The sequence below is a fragment of the Grampus griseus genome, assembly GCF_964374135.1.
Source record: "Grampus griseus genome assembly, chromosome: 3".
NCBI classification, from domain to species: domain Eukaryota; kingdom Metazoa; phylum Chordata; class Mammalia; order Artiodactyla; family Delphinidae; genus Grampus; species Grampus griseus.
In genome coordinates this window covers 76,639,912-76,660,556 of record NC_139019.1, presented here as the reverse complement: position 1 = coordinate 76,660,556, position 20,645 = coordinate 76,639,912, and the positions used below count along the sequence as shown (strand labels likewise).

Here is a 20,645-nt window from a genome sequence, read left to right as displayed (position 1 = left end):
CCCTCTTTTAAGGGCCCTTGGGATCAAAATGGACCACTCGGGATAATCGTCCCTTATCCAGAGTCTTAACGTAATCATGCCTGCAAAATCCCTTTTGCCATGAAAGGTTAAAATTCACAGGTTTGGGGGATTAGGATGTGGATGTTGGAGGGAGGGCATTATTCTGTTGACCATAGGGAGAAAGATGAGACTATGCATTTTCCTTTGCCTGTACTACCATAAATAAACACTGTAATGATGCATAAAAAACAAAGGAAGGTGATCACCTATGGGAATGTGGGAAATGGGGTGATGAGGGACAGAGATGGGAGCAAGAACTCTCTTCCCAAAGTATACTTTTTGTAGTATTTTGAGCCAGGTAAATATATCACCTATCACAAAATGACAACACTAAAATATAAAAAGAATGAGAAACCTTTTAAATAACGTTTGGCTGTTCTGCTTGAACATGACACATCAGAGACTAAACCACTAGGAACTCTGGAGTAAGAGAAGTTATAGGTATTAAGAGAAAAGTATTTTAGTGGTGATGCAGTTACTAGGGGAAGAAGAAACACGATGAAAGGATGCACCATTTGGCTTGGATGTGAACAAAACAAGATAAGCACTAAGTCCTGGATGAAGGACTAAGCTCAGCCTTTAAGGAAAAGTTACTGGTTCAGTTTTGGTTAGTTTGTTTTGAGTTAAAGAGTTCTGCGGACTCTCCAGTCCAAGTTGCCAACAGAGGAAGAGGGGCTGAGATCCCATCTCCTTTTCACTTAATTTTTTAAAATAAGTAATATATTGTGTCTACTAAATTGTGTTTTCTTAAATAGGAGTAAATAAGAGAGCTCTTTGCTCTGAACATGTAAGAGAATCTCAGATACTCTCATAATAATCTGATCATTACTGAACATTAAGTTGTGATAGTAGAACAGGACAATTAAGATTTTGAGAACACAGCCAGCGCATGCCAGGGAAATTATTTGTATGCTGTTAAACATTATGTGTAACATTGGAGTGGTTTCGCCTTCATTATGCACAACAGAAACTTTTCTGTCCGCCACAGCCCATCTCACTGCTAACTGTTGTGGTCCAAACGCGGGTTGGAAAAGAATTTCCAGACACAAGGCAGAATGTAAAGAAGATAGAATTTATTAGAGGGAAGGGTCACTGCCAGAACAGCGGGCCAACTTCCTAGCAGTCTGCGAGAGTCGAGCCCGAACATGTGCTATTGACCTGTTTTTATAGCCAGAAAACAAAAGAATGGTCTGAGGTGAAAATTTCGTTCACTGATTTGTCGAGGCACATATACCTTCCTTCTATAGGGTGGGAGAGAGACAGGCCAGATGCCTTTCCTTATTTGGGACAGGTCCCGTTGCCCAGGTGGGCTCAGGAATTTTGTAACCATCGCAACATGGTGGGGAGGGCGATTAAGAGTCCGGTAGAGGGTGTAACGCCGACACTTTTTCAGGCAGGGTCGTCCTTTGTCCTTAAAGCATCATTGTCCTTGGAGCACCACACTAACCTCCAGTGGAGACTCGCAGGCAGAAGTGTCCCCAAGGATCATTTTGTACGTGTTCTGCATCCCCTCAATGACCTACCACTCTTCCAGTCTATCTGTTCATCAACTCCCCATTCAGCCAACCACCTGGGTCACAAAGATAAATCAAGACATGATACCTGCCCTCAAGTTATTACCATAGAGAGCCCAACAATACGTAAATACCTAAAACGCAATAACTGCCGTAAGAAAGGTATGAATAAAGAGCTAAGGAAAGACACAAGCAGAAGCAACTAATTCTTCCTGGGAGAGTCACGGAAAGCAAAAGAGATACGATAATATAAGTGTCACTCTACAGCATATGCTGGAGTTTGCAAAGTAGACAGGAAACGGCAACACAACCCAAGCCATGGGAAGAGCATGAAGTGTGCACGTACACAGACATCTGGATGGACAGTTCTACCTGTCAAGGCAGAAAAGATGGGGCTAGGTTAGGAAAGGCCTTGCTGGCAGTGAGGACTGTGGAGGTTCTCTAATAAGCAATGGGAGTTTTCTAGAAGGGTACGTTCCCAGGTCATATTTGTGTTAGGAACAGAATTCCAATGGAACTGTGGAGGCCTTTATGGGTTTAGGAGACTTAACTGACAATTCAGGAAACTTCTAGGGAGGAGTTGTTGTATTATATAGCACACATTCCATCCTCACGTTATGGCTGCCTGATCTCTCTCCCCCTCCTACCTGGGCTCCTCCACCCTGGAAAGGTCTAATTTTTTAAAATTGAGATATAATTGACATATAACATTATATTAGTTTCACGTGTACAACATAATGATATTTGCATATACTGCAAAATGATCACCACAAAAAGTCTAGTTAACATCCACTGCCGGACTTGAGGACACGGGGAGGGGGAAGGGTAAGCTGGGACAAAGTGGGAGAGAGGCATGGACATATATACACTGCCAAATGTAAAAGAGATAGTTAGTGGGAAGCAGCCGCATAGCACAGGGAGATCAGCTCGGTGCTTTGTGACCACCTAGAGGGATAGGATAGGGAGGGTGGGAGGGAGACGCAAGAGGGAGGGGATATTGGGATATATGTATAGCTGATTCACTTTGTTATAAAGCAGAAACTAACACACCACTGTAAAGCAATTATACTCCAATAAAGATGTTAAAAAAAATCCATTGCCATACATAGTTACAAATTTTTTTCCTTGTGATGAGAACTTTTAAACTCTATTCTCTTAGCTTCCAAATATACAGTATAGTAATATTAACTATAGTCACCATGCTGTATATTATATCCTCATGACCAATTCTGTAAGTGGAAATTTGCATCTTTTGATCCCCTTCATCCATTTCACACTCCCCCCATCCCTTGCCTTAGAGAACCAATATGTTCTCTAAATCTATGAGCTTAGTTTTTGGGGGGGTTTTAGTTTGTTTAAGATTCCATATATATGTGAGATCATATGGTATGTGTCTTTCTGTCTTTTTTCACTCAGCATAATATTCTCAAGGGCCATCCATATTGTCACAAATAGCAAGATTTTATACTTTATGGCCGAATAATATTCCGTTGTGTGTGTGTGTGTGTGTGTGTGTATATATATATATATATATATATATATATATAGCATATTTTCTTTATCCATTCATCCATTGATGGATACTTAGGTTGTTCCCGTATCTTGGCTATTGTAAATAATGCTGCAATGAACACAGGAGTACAGATATCTTTTTGAGTTAGTATTTTCATCTTCTTCAGATAAACACCCAGAAGTGGAAATGCTGGATCATATGGTAGTTCTATTTTTAAGTTTTTGAGAAACCTCCATAGTGGCTGCACCAATTTACCTTTCCACCTACAGTGCACAATGGTTCCCTTTTCTCCACATCCTCGCTAACACCTGTTATTTCTTGTCTTTTTGATGACAGCCATTCTGACAGGTGGGAGGTGATACCTCATTGTGATTTTGATTTTCATTTCTCTGAAAATTTATGGTCTTGAGAATCTCTTCATGTACCTCTTGGCCATCTGTATGTCTTCTTTGGAAAAATGCCTATTCAGAACCTCTGCATATTTTTATTTGGATTATTTGGGTTTTTTGCTATTGAGTTGTATGAGTTCTTTACATATTTTGGATCTAACACTTTACCAGACATATGACTTGGAAATACTTTCCCATTCAATAGGTTGCCTTTTCATTTTGTTGGAAAGATCCAAATTCTCAACCCTCTATTATGTGAAGTTGCTTCTCCATTTCTCAGAAGTCTTGCCCCCAGCCAACACTAAAGCCTATAAGGGCTCATTTCTAGGCTACATAATTATCAAAGTATTTTTCTAAATAATTGCAGTTATTTTTGTTAAGAGAAATTCTGCTATCAGCTGTTAAAGGTAATATAAATTTCTTTATCTCATCACACACATCTAGCATATCAACAACATTCTAAATATTTTACGCATAGTGGTTTTCATGAAGCACAATTACGCTTGAGAAATACAAGGCAGAATTCCCAAAGTTACTTCAGCAATTCAACAAGGTGAAAATAACTACATGACACTGTGTTGAACTTGTTTTAAAAAAAGGTTTATTTGTTACAAAAATGTTAAATACTAAAACTAAAAACATATAAATTCAGGTCAGGCTATATTAAAATACACACATACCCTTCTTTGCAAAATTATTAAAGATTGAATTAAACAGATGCCTTAAATTAAATAAAATACTCTTGAGGATGTTTTTGTCTAATTAGCTATATCAGTGTAGTGTAGTTTTTAAAACTACAGTTGAAAAGTTCAGCTGTCTTGGAAGTCAAATTTATCCAATTCTTCAGTTTTCTGCTTCTGCCCAATATGAAGCCACCATGCTGGCTTAGAAAGGGTGAATTTCAGCTATGTTACTGAACCTTCTATATTATAAGCCTACTCTCTACAATATGAACACAGAGTAGTCAGAATTATACAAGGGTTATATAAGGTGAAAACCTGGCCCAGAAAGAAAAAGCCTTAGTTCTACCATACAGTATCTTCTCTAATTAAAATGACTGGTAAATATATTGAAGCACAGATCAGCACAAAGCATACATTCATCTAGAAATAATCTTTCAATTAGAAAAACTCAAAAAGAGCACTCATTTCTCCAAGACAGTCTGTAAGGTTTTTTCTAAAAAAAAAATTCTTGTTATTTTAAATTGAGTTAATTCAAAGGTACTGAAGAGTCTAGTCTAATTTGACTACTGTTCTGACTAGCCCAGGAGAGCTGTGACATCGGGGTGTTTGAGTTACTCACAGGTGGCAAAGAACTTTCATAATAAAAACTACATGCAAAGCACCAGCAGAGCACCAGCTCCCAAACCCAACTTCCACTTTTGTTCAACAACCTAGAAACTATCTATGGTCTACTGAAATGCTAAATAGTATTTTCAAGAAAATATTTTGCTTTAGAACTTATATTTTTTAATTTCCTAGATTAAAAGTTAAGATTGACTTAGAATTTTAAGTGTTGTAATTAATGCACGGGTAAGAAAATGCTTATGAAAAGCAAAAGGCTATCACTGTATTTTAAAAGGCCTTAAATGTGAATGAATTTCTAAAAATTTACTACAGTATCTACTCTTTCCAATGCTAATCTTTGTCAAGTGGAATTTGTCAATAGTTGATTAGCTCAAGTGAGTTAAATACAAAAAATAAATGCATTCCAGTAATATTTATCAACACAATCCAATTAAAATCAGGTTTCTTGTAAGATATTTGTAGGGGACTTTTACTGTTTTACTCTGACGGTGTTGGTATACATCCAAGGACTAACTGTATAGTATTGTGTCTATACTATGGTATAAAACTGTTTAATCAAACCTTTGAACAGCTGGAAAAACTATGTGTATTCTAAAGTCACTGGCAATTAAAAGAAAAATATATTCCAATACTGAATTACAGATGAAAATGATGCTAACAACAAACAGTAATCTGGTTTTCCATCTCTCAGCTTGTGAGCTTCTGATGTAACTGTTTCTGTTGACATGTGATACAAGAGAAACTATAATTTTGTCCTGTGTCTTAGTACCATTTTCTCTACATGTAACAAGTCTTGATTTATATCCTTTCTCTGAACTTATTAGATAATCTTGAAGGACAAGGTTCATGCTATTCCTCATCAAATACCCTTTCAGTCCTCAGAAAGAATTCACAAAATTCAAGCCACTGACATCCTAATCTTAGTAAATACACTGAAAGAAGAAAAACTCTTGAGCCTTTGATTGCAAATTCTCTAGAAAGCGTCTTTTCCTATGAGCATTTTTATAAGTGCATATTAAAGTCACACTGGTCAGTCACTTTTACCAACATCCTGGTCTTAAGAGAATGATCAAGAAAGTATTCCTCTGTGTAGTGCCAGAATTGTGAGTGTTACAAGGTGAAACCAACATGATGCATTTCTCACTTGCCAGCGGAGGTGGCAGAGGAGGGAGGCCATGGGTGGTACAGACTTTCCCATGGGGGGAACCCCATATGATCTCTTCCCTCAGCAAGCTTCCTTCTCTTTCCTTGATGTCAGTGCCTCTTTTCTGCTTTCAGAGATAATAACGTTTGAGCAAGAAAACATACCCTGCTAGGAGATATGCATAATCTGGGGGGCCCAGTACACAGTGAAAATGCAGGGCCCTTCTTCAAATTTTAAGATGGCGATCGCAGGGCACTGAACTGAGCATGGGGCCCTTCTAAGCAGGAGGCCTTGTGTAAGCACACGGGTTACATGGCCACAAAGCCAGTCCTCTATAGATTTCTTGCCTAATCAGAATACCAGGCGAGAGACAAGGTAGCTCATTGTTCAGATAAAAACCAGATTTTTTTTTCCATTATGGTTCAAACACTGTCATTGATTCGGAATGAAGTGGCAGTTCACTTTCAAAATCCTAGGCAAATTTCTATTCCTAAGACCTCAGCCTCATCAGTCTTCTCCTAGATTTCTCACTATAGAAACAGTCATACTGGGTCTTTAAAAGGCCCTTATTTTAATAGAGCAATTAATCAGACATGATGAAATTTCTGTATTAATCCTACATAATTTTTTAAAAATTTCAACATTTCTTAAATGGAAGGGGTATTAATATCACTAAACCAATAGGGCATCTTAAAGGGAAAAATAGCTGTACACAGCCTTATATACTCGGGTGAAGTCTTAATTTTAGCCTATGGTATATTTTGTTCCCTTTTAAGATCATAATAGTAGTTTTTTTCAATAAGAACTAATAAGCATGTTAAGCTGTGTGGTGATTTTTTTTTTTAACTCCCATACCGGTTGCAGTCACAAGAATTTTCCTAGAACCCAGAAGTACCCCATTCTTCATAACAAGAAAAAGTGTGTGTACATAAAAACTCCAGGGTTACATTACTAAGCAACGACATTTCCGCGAGTGAATATACTTCCTGTATTCCGCAAGCTGCTTCAAGTACATATTTGATGGCCATCTGTGCTTTTCAACAAAACTGCGTTCTTCCACTAAAAGTTTCAGAAAAAGAATATTAATTGAATATATTTTATTTGGGATCAAGTTTCGATATTAACTATTGGTTTCCTATGTAATAGGTGAGATCCAAGCTCTGCTGTATACTTCCTCCCCTCCCCTCAATCAGTCATCAGTATTTATGTTATTCTGTGATTCACAATTATATACTGTTTTAGTTTTTTTCCTTTAATTAGTTTTCTTTGTAGCTAACTCAACCTTCCAAACTCTTTGAAGTCCTCTCAATTCTGTTTTCCACGGGGCCACAGTTATCAGAGGATCTAGCCATTCCTATGGGGGTGGTGGCGGTGTTCCCCTGGAGACCCCTCTCTTCACAGCCCTGTACCCTCTTGCCTTCTATGCCTGCTTCATGCTTTTGCATTGGATCCCTCCACTCCTGGACTCCAGATTCTTCACTCTGTTTTCTCTAGTTTTGGTGAAGCACAACTTTTATTAGCTTCCTGAAGCAGAGTATGCATAAGAAGTATTTTTGAGACCTTGCTTGTGATGAAACGTCTTTAATCTGTCCTTACACCCAATAGATCATTTGGTTTGGTATGGAATTCTAGGTTGAAAATTTTCCCTCAGTATGTTGAAGACAGTACTCCACTGCTTTCTAGTTTCCAAGGCTATTAAGAACTCTACTACCATTCAGATTCATGGTCGCTGATAAGTGATCTGTGGGTTTTTTTATTCTGTAAACGTTTAGATTTTTCTATTTATAGTCGGTGTTCCTGCACGTCCCAGTGATAGACCTTGTTATTTGTTAAGCTGAGCACTTAGCAGAGCCTTTTAATCTGTTGACTCAGTTCCTCAGTACTGGGATAACTTCTTGTATTATTTCTTTGATAATTTCCTCCTCAGCATTGTTTTTCTTTTTTCTTCCTGTACTAACTTCTATTACTGAGATACTTCACCTCCTGCATTGAGCCTCCAACTTTTTAAAAAAACCTTTTTCTGTCTCTTCATCCTTTTTGTCCTACTTTCTAGATTTCCTTACCTTTATCTTTCTACTCTTTTATTTATTTAGTTGTTTGTTTTTTTTTGTTATGGTTTCATTTTTGCTATCCTAATTTTCAAGAGCAACTTCTTGTTCTTTTATTGTTTTTTTAAAATTATGGTAAAATACACATAATATAAAATTTACCATCTTAACTATTTTTTTTTGTTTTTCCATCTTAACTATGTTTTTTTCCACTTAACTATTTTTTTTTTTTTTTGCAGTACGCGGGCCTCTCACTGTTGTGGCCTCTCCCGCTGCAGAGCACAGGCTCTGGACGCGCAGGCCCAGCAGTCATGGCTCACGGGCCCAGCCGCTCCGCGGCATGTGGGATCTTCCCGGACCGGGGCACAAACCCGTGTCCCCTGCATCAGCAGGCGGACTCTCAACCACTGCGCCACCAGGGAAGCCCCCATCTTAACTATTTTTAAGTGTATAGTTCAGTAGTGTTAAGTACATTCACACTGTTGTCAACCAATCTCCAGAACTCTTTTCATCCTGCAAAACTAAAACTCTATACCCATCAAACAACTCCGTTTCCCCTTTCCCCAAGTCCCAGCAACCACCATTCTATATACTCTGTCTCTATGAATATTGTTTCTTTTTTATAACATTCTATCCCTGTTTTATGAATGTATATCTCTTATTCTTTGAAGATATTAATTACAGGTTTTTTTAAAAGGTTTTCTTCTACTCTTTGTTCTTGTAAGTTCCTTCTCTTCTGTTTTTATTCATTTTGTTTTGCTTTTGGTATTCATCTTGCACATTGGACACTGCCTCAAATATCTGTTGACCCTCAGTTAGCCTCTTTATATTTAAGAGTGAGACGCTAGAGAGCTGTTTGGAAATCTTTTGGGGCATGGGCAGGACTTGCTGACTGGTGGGATACACTGTAGCACAACTGAACAGATATCCACTGGGTTAACTGAGAGAATTCTCCAATGACTGCACCTACAGTTTTTTATGTGAGGTCAGGGAAGGATGCTTCAATTTCATGCCCAGAGTATGAGTGTCAAAGTGGTAGTCGAGGTGGGAGTCAAATACCCGGCTGCCAGAATTCCGGAACCTGGATATGGGAAGAAGGCTGGAGGGTTACTATATAATGTGACACTTTCACATGATCTCTATGTTTTCAGTCCAGCTCCTTGCCCCAATCTCCGCTATACTCTGAGGTCATGATTCTATAACTTTTTTGGTTTAACTTATCCAGGAATAAACCTCCAAACTCCTGTGATGATGAGGGAGAAGCACTTGCCTGCCTGGGTGGGATGGAGTGTAGCAAAAGCATTCAACTAATCCTATGGCTTTCAGTCCCAAGCCTCATCCTGCTTTTTGAAGTACCAGGTACCTCAAATTTCTAAGGCTTTACAGTATTCTGCTGGGTGAATCAGTTTGTCTTTCATCGGTATTCCCTTCTGTGGGCACTTAGGTTTGCTTCTGCTAAGTCAGTTTTCACTTCTCCATCTACTGTTTGACCCCGTCTATTATAATTTGTATTAACAAGGTCTTGATCCAGGCTGCAGGGCCTGGATCAGAAGAAACAACCTAGCTGCCCGGGGAAATTAGTTGTAGGTTTCATTAGGGAGCAAAGGTGACATAAGGCTGCTCCCTCAGTTAAGATTAAAAAAACAAAAGCAAAAAAACAGAGAAAACTTGTCAGAGATGAGCTCTGGTAGCCAGCAAAACTCAAAACGAGACAAAAAACTCCATAATAATATATAACATAATACTGAGATAAATGAAACTGTGAGAATAACGAATCCATAAATGCCAAGGGTAACATATTCCTGTGCATTGCTGTTTGTTTTCGTATAAGAGTCCAGTATATAAAATATGCCTAGTATTTAATGAACTATTTCACTGAGTTCTGATGTATCGGTGCCAGCATTAACCTGAGAGCTTTTCCAGTCTCACTTTTAAATTTCTAAACACCCTCTAAAGAAGAAAACCCCCCAGTTAAGGGAAAACATGTCACAGAATTCCAATAATAATTTGATGATTTTTGAAGTTGAAAATGAGCAATTCTTTAAGGAAACTGTAAAGAGACTGTGACAAGAACCCTTTTCAATTTCAAGTGACCATGTGAGGTAGGCCAAGAGTCAGGCAACAGGGAGGAGAGGGGACTATGGCACCATGGAGAGGACACGCGCCTTTAAATGAGTAGCCACTGCTCAGTTCCAGGTTGTTGCCATGTGGGAAGATGGGCCCAGAGAAGCCAGATCTTCCAACTTTGTCAAAAGAAGCCAGAAATTTGGATTTTCAAATGTGACATGTTACAATTTTTAATACTGACACTAAAAAAATTATAATACCATGTGGTCCAAATAAAATCCCTTAGCAAGTTACATTCAACCCATAGACTGACGGTTTATGACTGCTGATATAGACTATCAAATTCTCCCTTATCCACAGGGGCTTTCTTTTGCTCTGCCCAAAAGGACACATCACAGCAGGTCCTGGACATGAACAAGGACCGCTAAATCAGAGCACTCAGGATACTGTTTTAATTCCCATCAAAGGAACATAAGACCATCACTGACACAGCCTCATTTTCTTACCCTGCCTTCTCAACTTACACCCTGGAGTCCTGCTTCTCACTGTGCCAGGTGGCGGTCATAACATACTTTATAGGCAATTGTATAAGTATCAGAATAAAATAAAGATTAATAACTCATAGGATTTAGAGAGCATCCTTCCCCCAAGGCTGTAATAGTACTCTACGTATATCACATATCTACACAAAATAGTAAGTAGAAAATCATCTGACTAGTCTTTTACAAATGAAGGTGACCTCAGGTGGCATAATAAAGGGGGTCCTAAAATCACAATGTTCATTTATTTCATTTTTAATTGCCTCCTTAAAGAATAACTGTGGAAGAATGCCCCTACTAACTAACAGCAAGGGGAAGTATGCCTTATGTTTATGAATGAACTTTGTTTCTTGCACAAAGTAAATGGTTAGTAAATATCTATTGTCCTGCTATGATTTATTATGTTACTCTTCCACACTAATAGTTATGTAAACAGCCTCCCAATAGGCATACAATGTTTGTTGACTGGCTGAATACATCTGCCCAAAACTGACTGTCTGTTTCTTGGTTTCCTTAAATATGCAATGTACAGCTGAATGAAACCAGAGATGCTCACCTCTTCTAGCAGCAGATTCTCTTTTACAAGCAAAATTTTACATAGAATTCTAAGATCTCAGCAGGTCAAAGTGAAACCACTCTGGATGAAGGTGAGAGGGAGGAGTCCAAGAACAGCGAGTGCTAGCCTCTCCTCCCCTCTCCCTCTTCTGCGCCACCCACCTCGCTCTCTGCTCCCACCTCACAAGAACTGCGGGCATCATCGTCAAGGAGGTTTCTCCACTTAGAGTTTGAAACTACTTGACTAGGAGATCTTTCATTTCCTTCTCCCCTTACCTTGATTATTCCTTGGGTCTGTTCTAGGCAATAACATGAGCAAACCATTGTATCTAAACTGTCTACTTCGATGACTATTCTATTTTCATTTTCTTTCATCTTATGCAGCACTCAGAAGCTCACCCTTTGATTGGTTTTAATCTTTATAATTTACCTTAAAAAATCACATTAAGTATACTCTCTGCTCAGTAAATTTTGCACCACTCTTTGATCAATAAAAAATTGTTATTGTCGAATGATATAATGGACTCCTGTAGAGACAGGAGATACCAGTACAACAGAACTATATACTAGGGATAATTTTTTCTTTTTAAAAAGAAAATTTAAAAAGCTGTACTATTTAAATTTTGCTTCTGACTTAGGTGGTTAAAACCAAATCCCATTTATCACAACCAAATGTCATGTGAGGCCCCCTTCTCTCTCTGCTTCAGAAGAAAAGGCACTTAAAAATGGATGGGAGCTATGAAACAATCATTAGGAAACTTCTTGTGTAACACAGGTCAAGCTTCTTATGAAACACCGGTTACTGTAAGTGTCCTCAATTACAACACTGCATACTTAAAAGGAATGTCTTACACTGCCTTTTTATTTTTAAAAACTACTATTCCTACAAATTATGTCTCAAATCTAAGAACAAAGAACGTAAAGGTTTTTCATTCCAAAAACATTAATTAGCAATCTACCTGAAAGATCCTGAAATTCAGGCTTCTGACTGAAGATGAGGTAGTTAGTGGCAATGAAATGAAGCAGCCAGGCTGAGAGGCAATCAGAGTGGTGAAACTGCAAGAAAAATGGAAAGTGAAACAATATTGTACATAATGACCATCAACATGATGATTAGATCGAGAGAATGGTTCAGGAGAACTCACGGAGGGCCCAATTCCACGTTTAATGTGTCTGTATATGATTCAGCCTTCAGTCTACTCAGACAGCAGAAAGGAAAAGGGAGCATTATTAACAAGTAATAATAAAAGCACATCAATGAAGAAACCAAATCAAATGAAGAACAAGCTACGGCTGCTATAGTGGCTAAATGTCTTTAAGCAGATGCATGGTTGCATCTGTGGGTAACAAAGACTACTAGAGGTTCTTGAGGACTTTGATTTAAGCTTTTCATCTAAGGTCATGGCCTTCACTAACTGCACTTATATCTGTGTAGCAGAGAGAAGATTATGGTTAGCAAAGGTATACATCTGGCCATATCTCAACAAATTCACCTGCAGAGAAAACCAAAGAATATTTTGAGGAGGAAAGGTCATCAATCTAAGGGTATGGGTTTCCACATGTAATTATTTCTATGAGAAGGTTATGTCTGAATAATTGCTTTTAACTGGGATGTACTGTTACACTGAGCAGGATTGCCAGCACATTTATCATCCATCCTGAATTCCAATAGCTCATGGAAGGGAAACTCAGAAACTTGGCCATGACATCATTACCTTGGTGCCAACCCAGTGACACTCACTAATCCACCTAACCACACAATTCAGATTACAGTAGCATGCTGCCAGGTAACTTAGGAACATGAGTATAGTTCTTTTATTATTACTGTGGTAAAATACACATAACATAAAACTTACCATTTTAACCATCTTTACGTGTACAGTTAAACAATAACTCCCCTTTCCTCCTACTCCCAGGTTCTGGTAACCACTATTCTATTTTCTATGAATTTGGCTATTCCAGGTACCTCGTATAAGTTATACAAGTTATACAAAATTATACAATGTTTGTCCTTTTTCTGACTGGTTTATTTTACTTAGCATAAGGTTCATTCATGCTGCACCATGCATTAAAATTCCATTCCTTTTTAAGGCCAAGTAATATTCCATCGTGTATATATACCACATTTTGTTTATTCATTCATCTGTTGATGGACTTTTAGGTTGTTTCCACCTTTAGGCTAAATATAGCTCTTTTAAGGACACTCAAAAATAGTATGTAAGCGATAAGTAATGCTAAATTGAAGACAGATTTGTAATCTCAAATCTTAAGAATGAAACTCAAGCATCACTCTTTTTAAAAGTTATAATGTGTGAATATTTTACATATAAATTCACAGGTCCCTCTGATTTTAATTATATAGACACTCAATTTTTGAATTGTAAGAGACTTCATGGTTCATCTAATACCACATCACATATTAACAATCGTTCTTCACTTAATGTTTTAGCAGATGAATATGAGTGATCTCAAGGGAATACAGCAAGAATGTGGAGCTATTTTAACAGAAGCCACCAGCACTACTAGATGGTTAACCCAGAGGAGAAAACCTACCAACAGACGTTCAGAACACTGCCTAAGGACTGTGACTTCGAAAGAGAGGGAGACCACAGAAATGAACAGCTGGCTATAAAAACATGGTTCAAATGCAGAATTTTATTTTTGAATAAGACTTAAGATTTCATAATTGTGGGCTCTTGGCAAGAGATGGAATGCATCCCACTGGAAAGACTACATTTTTGGAAGAATATCTGCTGACTTGAGAAGACAGTTTAAACTGAAATAAACAACAGAATTTTAAAAAGAAAATTTAAAATATACCATAAACCAAATGCTACAGCATTTAACAGCCCTGTGAAGAATAATAATGGTGGAAAAAGTACCCCAAAACTCACAAGGAAAAGGTCAGAAACAAAACTGGTGGCCTGAAGAAGCCAAATATTGAATGCACAGATTATAAGCAAGAATTTGAGTTTAAAACTTTAATATGAGAGTAAACAGAACTTCATAGGAATCACCAAAGTTTGCCAAGATAAGGTTTAAAGGGGAGGAGGAATAAGGAAATCTCTACCTCAATCCAAAGGAACTGATCCGATTAAGGGAAAAAAGCCTCTGTTGTGTGTTAAGATTTCAACGTCATGGAAACATATGAACCTGAAGGTAGAATCATGGTAAAGAACTGAGAGAGGTTAAAGGAGAGTTCCAGCTCATCTGTATCAAAACTGCTTATTTGTATCAAAAGTATGAATGATGCTTTCCTGATACACAACACAAAACTGGCAGAGATGATAGAGGGATTGGAAATTTCAATTATTCAGAGAGCTACTGGAAAGCTAATTCTGCCAAAAGACAATTTCACCTCCTAGAAGTCAGAGAAGCAATGAGGGAAAGGTTAACTGAAGTCTGACCAACAGATGAACTGGTTGGCGAAGTTGAACCTCAACCTAAGAACTTCAAACAGGAAGAAAATTATCCTGTTTCTGTGATTCATAATTGGCAAATTAGGGACCACCAGGAATAGACTAAAGGAAAACCGGTAAAGGTAGGCTTAATCTTAGCAAACAGAAAAGTCTTCAGAAACAAACAGTAAAATTCAAGAAAAGTTGGTATCTTACACTTTTAAAATTCAAAGGGAAAAAGGATAATCACATAGTCAGAAACCACACATTCAGGGAACACGGGTCAGGAAGAATTTCTGACAATACAATCATAAATGATGCTAATGAGGAACTGTGTGTACGTGTGTGTGTGTGTATGTGTCTGTGTGTGTGTGTTTGGGGGGGGCACTTAAAGAAATCAGTGCAACCAAGTAGGAAGTTCTCTTATGCGTGAACTATATAAAAGGATATTACAAGATAAGGAAAGAAAAGCTTGTGCCCATTTTTTAAAAGTATGACAGACTTGTTAGAACGTACGAAAATGATACATCAAAAATGCAGGAGGGACTTCCCTGGTGGTGCCGTGGTTAAGAAGCCACCTGCCAATGCAGGGGACACAGGTTCAATCCCTGGTCCAGGAAGATTCCACATGCCATGGAGCAAGCCCGTGCACGACAACTACTGAGCCTGTGCTCTAGAGCCCACAAGCCACAACTACTGAAGCCCGCGTGCTGCAACTACTGAGCCCATGTGCTGCAACTACTGAAGCCCACGCACCTAGAGCCCATGCTCCAAAAGAGAAGCCTGCGTACTGCAACAAAGACCCAACGCAGCCAAAAAACAAAAAGGAGGTTGTAAAAATGCGAGAAACAATAAAAAGAATTTTTAAATCTAGAGAATAGCTATTAATCCCAAGCTCAATGTAATTATATTACAAAGAGAGATGAAGGTTACTCATTTTTTGAAATTTTTTTTCCCTAATATTCAATATGTATGATCTGAAGACTTGATTATGAGAGAAATGAACTCCAAAATAGTTATGGAGATAATAAGAGAAGACCTAGGTGCTTTAAATGAATTCTCTTCCATTCTGAGCAATAGACATATTGATTAATAAATTCATCTCAGCGTGGAGGCAAGCTTTTAGCTGTCACAGAGTCAGTCCTTTGCCCCATTACGTGGCTCTATTTTAGAAACTTGGGTGAAGACAAATTTGTCATATTTTCCTAATTCTGGATGTCAACGTTCATAGGGACAGTCAATATGTTGTACACCAGGTAATATTTTACAAAGTCCTGATCATCTGTAACAATGGATCAAATATATTCCTATGAAAAAGACTTAGAAGGTTCAGCTTAATGCAAGTTCAGTACCCATCACTGTGCCATGACTGCTGCAACCCTACAACTGTCTTAGGGCAGGCGATGGAATGGTAGGATAACTCCTCGAACAATGAGACATTTCAACAAAAGGTGTTTGAAAGAATTGATGAAGTACACCAATACCTCCTACAAACAACCAGAACTTTAAAACATGCTCGTGAAGTGAATGAATGAACGAATGAATGAACGAACGAACAAATAAATGAGTTCTGCGTAACCATCTCTATCAGTATGTACGGACCAATCCTGTCATTTTCCATTCAGGAACCCTAAGATGTGATCATTTGAGGGAAATTCAATGTAAATTCTGTTTTCTATAATGCCTATACAAAATAATACAGCACCACACTCAACTGACACTAATAAGGGCCACCATTCAGTTGAAAAAATTCTGTATTGATAAATCCTACCTCCTTAGAAAGGGATTGCTCAAAAACACTATGCTTCAAAATTATCTAGCTGCAGAAATGGTTGTGAGGGCACATTTACTTCATTTAGCCAAATTTCCAAAGTACGACAAGCACTAATATATCTCTTAATGAACAGAAAAAATGAGTGAATAAAATTTTTGTAATATTTTTTAAAAAATCAAACCACCAGATACATAGGGCCAATTACCTTGGCTTTTTTGAGCAGGTCAACTATATCGAGGTTCATAGATGCCAGTTCCCGGCTTGGCATGCTTTGCAGCTGTGTAATGATGAACAGCTCACAGATGTGCTGCAGCCTGGACACTTGGTACATCTCTGCACAGATCAGGAGACACATAGCCTGGAAAATGCCAGCTGATGCAAGAAGGGAAATAAGAGAAAATGGACCATAAAACCATTTCTTTTATGACCTAAAAACAAAACAACAACAAAAAAACAAAAAATGCTGACTGTATCATCCAATGTAGAATAGAATGCCTAAAAAAGCCTTGAAGGGGTAAGTCAGCAATCTAAACTATTACTCCATTTTAAAAGGAATTCATTCAAGCCTTCACACACAGAAGTGAATCTGTTGCTATTGTTTTTAATTCTCCAGAGAAAGAGATTCTACAATTGCCCTTAATAATCAACTCCAGGGCTACCGGGTAATTCTGTCTGCTAGCTATACTAAATCCTTGCAATTCTTCTTCTTCTGGCTTTAGTCCCCAGGTTTGTTTGTTTTGTTTTTGTTGTGGTAAAATAAACATAACATAAAATTTACCATTAATCGTTTTTTTGTCTTGTTTTTGTTTTTTAAATTTATTTTTTGGCTGCATCGGGTCTTTGTTGCAGCATGCAGGATCTTTTGCTGTGGTGTGCAGGCTTCTCTCTAGTGGTAGTGTGTGGGTTCTCTCTCTCTAGTTGTGGCGCACAGGCTCCAGGGCACGTGGGCCCTGTAGTTTGTGGCACGCAGGCTCTCTAGTTGAGGTGCGGGTTTAGTTGCCCCGCGGCATGTGGGATCTTAGTTCCCCGACCAGGGATCCAAGCTGCGTCCCCTGCATTGGAAGGTGGATTCTTTACCAGTGGACCACCAGGGAAGTCCCTAGCATTAATCAGTTTTAAGTGTAAAGTTTAGTGGCATTAAGTACATTCATGTTGTTGTATAACCATCACCACTACCTTCTCCAAAACGTTTTCCTTCTTTCCCAACTGAAACTCTGCACTCATTAAGCACTAACTCCCCACTTCCCCTTTCCCTCAACCCCTGGCAGTCACTAAGGTTTTTTTGTTTGTTTTTTTAACACTTCTCTGTAATTCTTTCTTGTCCCTCTTTAAACGCCTTATATTCTTTGTAGCTAGGAACCAAGAAGAGCATGTATGATAACTATTTATCATAATGAATAGATTATTTTTCTTTCTACAATTTTCCCAATGCAAATTTTCCAGTATCCAGCTTAATTTTTTGATTATTCATTTTGACTCATTTCCCCACACACACACACCTTCACCTTTTACCAATTTTTAAAGTGTTTTGTCTTATAGTTATTATTGCTTTTCTGAGCATTTTTTCTAATTAGTAAGATAAAACTTAAAATCCAAACCTTCAATTACTCTAGTAAGAGGATGATTAAGAAACCAAATTTCCTTATTATTTCAAAACTGGTCAAATTTTTAAATTTAATATATAAATTTGCCCATAGTGAAATAATAAAATACACAATAACACACGATCTGATGAGAATCAATGATGTCTTTTTTTTTTGGCTGCATTGGGTCTTCGTCGCTGCGCGTGGGCTTTCTCTAGTTGCGGCAAGCGGGGGCTACCCTTCGCTGTGGTGCGCGGTCTTCTCATTGCGGCGGCTTCTCTTGTTGCTGAGCACAGGCTCTAGGCGCGTGGGCTTCAGCAGTTGCAGCATGCGGGCTCAGTAGTTGCGGCACGTGGGCCCTAGAGCACGCAGACTTCAGTAGTTGTGGCGCACGGGCTCTAGGGTGCGTTGGCTCAGTAGCTGTGGCTCACGGGCTCTAAGGTGCAGGCTCAGTAGTTGTGGTGCACAGGCTTAGCTGCTCTGCGGCATGTGGGATCTTCCCGGACCAGGGCTCGAACCTGTGTCCCCTACATTGGCAGGCGGATTCTTAACCACCACGCCACCAGGGGAGTCCAATGGTTTCATTTTTATTAAACAGAAATGATAAGCCAGTCTTTAACACTGATTTTGTAACTGGCTCCAAAATACTCTACAGAAAGCTGCAAGACCATAATTAATTCAATTAAAAGAATGTTCTGTTCTGGAACTTCTAAAACTTTTCACTAGAGGGCTCATGACTTGTTTAAAACTTAGGAGATTTCAATAACGAACACTGGAAGTCTTCCAAATCTAAAATTAAAGCAGTAAACCTGAAGAGAGGTATGGTCTGAAATGTGTATTTTCTTGGCCAGGTTCTGTAACCAAGGTCTCAGGCTCCTGGACTAAGCCACCACGGGCTTATTCTAGTTGTGTTTGTGGTGGGAGCCATCTGTTGGCCAAAAGACAAAGACTTATGAAAATGGGCTTCCATGCCTGCATCCCAAGGCTCCAGGCCTGTTGAAAGGATTCTGCAATTTCTCCAAAGTGCCTCCAGCTACAGGAAACCTTACAGGAAACCTGCAAGATCTGTTCCAACCTGAAGCTGCCATAGACAGTTCCTAGTTAATGGTGAGTAGGAAAATAAATCCCACAGTCCACTGGGCATTCTAAACCATTTAGGAAAAGTTTTTGGATAAGTCAGCTTTAGGACAGTCTGACTCTAGGAGAAGTCAGGAAAAGTCAGACTTTTTAGTTTTTAAATAAAAGTCAGAAAAAGGCCATCCTCTGGGCCAGAGAGATGACCAAAGGAGTCTCAGAATATTGAAATTCCTTGAAGTGCCTCAAACAGAAGTCAGAGCCATAACAGCAGCTGCCCAGCCCTTTTCTCCTCATGAAAGGGACAGTGTTCTAAGGAGCTCTTTGCTCCAGTGTGTAGAAGTGAAGTAGCCACTGGGTACCACGAGACACCTCCGTTTCCAGGGTGCCTACAGCGATCAGCATGCTGTTGGTGCTGGCTGGGACATGTGAGCTTATCCCAGGGTCTGAGCGCCCAGAAGAGGTACCCAGTCACTGCTCATCCACGTGAATTGACTGAAAGTTCATTGCTGTCCCCAAATCACCTCCACCTGCTTATTAGCACATTCCATGACGTCAACTCTCATACACCTTAAACAAAAAGAGATTTCATAGAAAGCAATTTCTCAAAATGGGTTATCAGGAAAGAAAGAGTTATGAGATTCTGTCTAACATTTATAATGGCTCACCTGGGCAACAGGAGTCTGTGTATAGGTATTCCAAGAATGACAAGAAAGTCTCTTTGGAAACACCATAAACTGGAATCAGAACACTCTTTGCTTCCATGTAATTCCCATTAAACATGGCCGCCATCACTTCACACCGGGCCACCAGGACGGCCCTGTGGGCTGGCACCGTCGTACCTGTAAGGTTCGACAGGGAAACAAAGCTAAGGGAGATAAACTTGCAGAGTTATTGTCCTAGCAATTTTCCTTCTAATTAGAATGGTATTGCATTAGGCACAGCTAAGCTGATATTCAGAAACCAGATGTGGGTGTGATAACCTGTATTAAACTTTGGAGACTTCGTAGTTTTAAAATAAATTGAAAAATTAAGAGTTCAAAAGTTGACTCTGAAACCAACAATTTGCAAGTCAGGCAATTATTTGTTACTTAGTTTTTATTTCCTAAAGATAGAAACACTGAAATGCAATATTTTGCTTCATGTCTTTTTATCATGAAACATCTATTCTTTGCAATTGGCTTGAGACACCACCACCCTCCCCTGCCCATGTGTCTCACAAGAAAACACAACCATTACTCACAGTACAGTCCTGGCTGGGCTTCCCTGTATCAGAAACAGTAAACCATCCTTAGCCTAAGTAGTCCATAGATCACAGCAGGAATGGCAAGGGAATCTCTTCTGGGGCCAAGGGGAGCATTGCAGACTTTATGGGTGATGTGGATGGGGATGACCTAGTCCCCTGCTTCCTCCCTGTCATATTACCTCCACAGGGAAACTCTTTCCTAAATGAACAATGCCTGCCTGCTTGTGGGAGCGCCAGAGCGGCTTTCAATTTTTTTATTTTTATTTTTTGCGGTACGCGGGCCTCTCACTGTTGTGGCCTCTCCCATTGCAGAGCACAGGCTCCGGACACGCAGGCTCAGCGGCCATGGCTCACGGGCCCAGCCGCTCCGCGGCATGTGGGATCTTCCCAGACGGGGGCACGAACCCGTGTCCCCTGCATCAGCAGGCAGACTC

The 20,645-nt window shown here is 39.1% G+C and overlaps 1 protein-coding gene across 2 annotated transcripts in view; it reads right to left on the bottom strand.

The window, feature by feature from the left end:
• Window positions 1–4,060: 4,060 nt before the first annotated feature.
• Window positions 4,061–20,645, bottom strand: part of RHOBTB3 (Rho related BTB domain containing 3) — a 55,931-nt gene continuing 39,346 nt past the window's right edge. For both annotated transcript variants that reach the window (XM_082649803.1, XM_082649804.1), the window contains exons 9-12: window positions 19,634–19,807; window positions 16,514–16,680; window positions 12,096–12,192; window positions 4,061–6,986 (exon numbers count right to left, since the gene is read on the bottom strand). In XM_082649803.1, coding sequence (XP_082505929.1) covers window positions 6,871–6,986; window positions 12,096–12,192; window positions 16,514–16,680; window positions 19,634–19,807 — 554 coding nt within the window. In that variant the 3' untranslated portion in view covers window positions 4,061–6,870. The remainder of the gene's footprint in view (window positions 6,987–12,095; window positions 12,193–16,513; window positions 16,681–19,633; window positions 19,808–20,645) is intronic.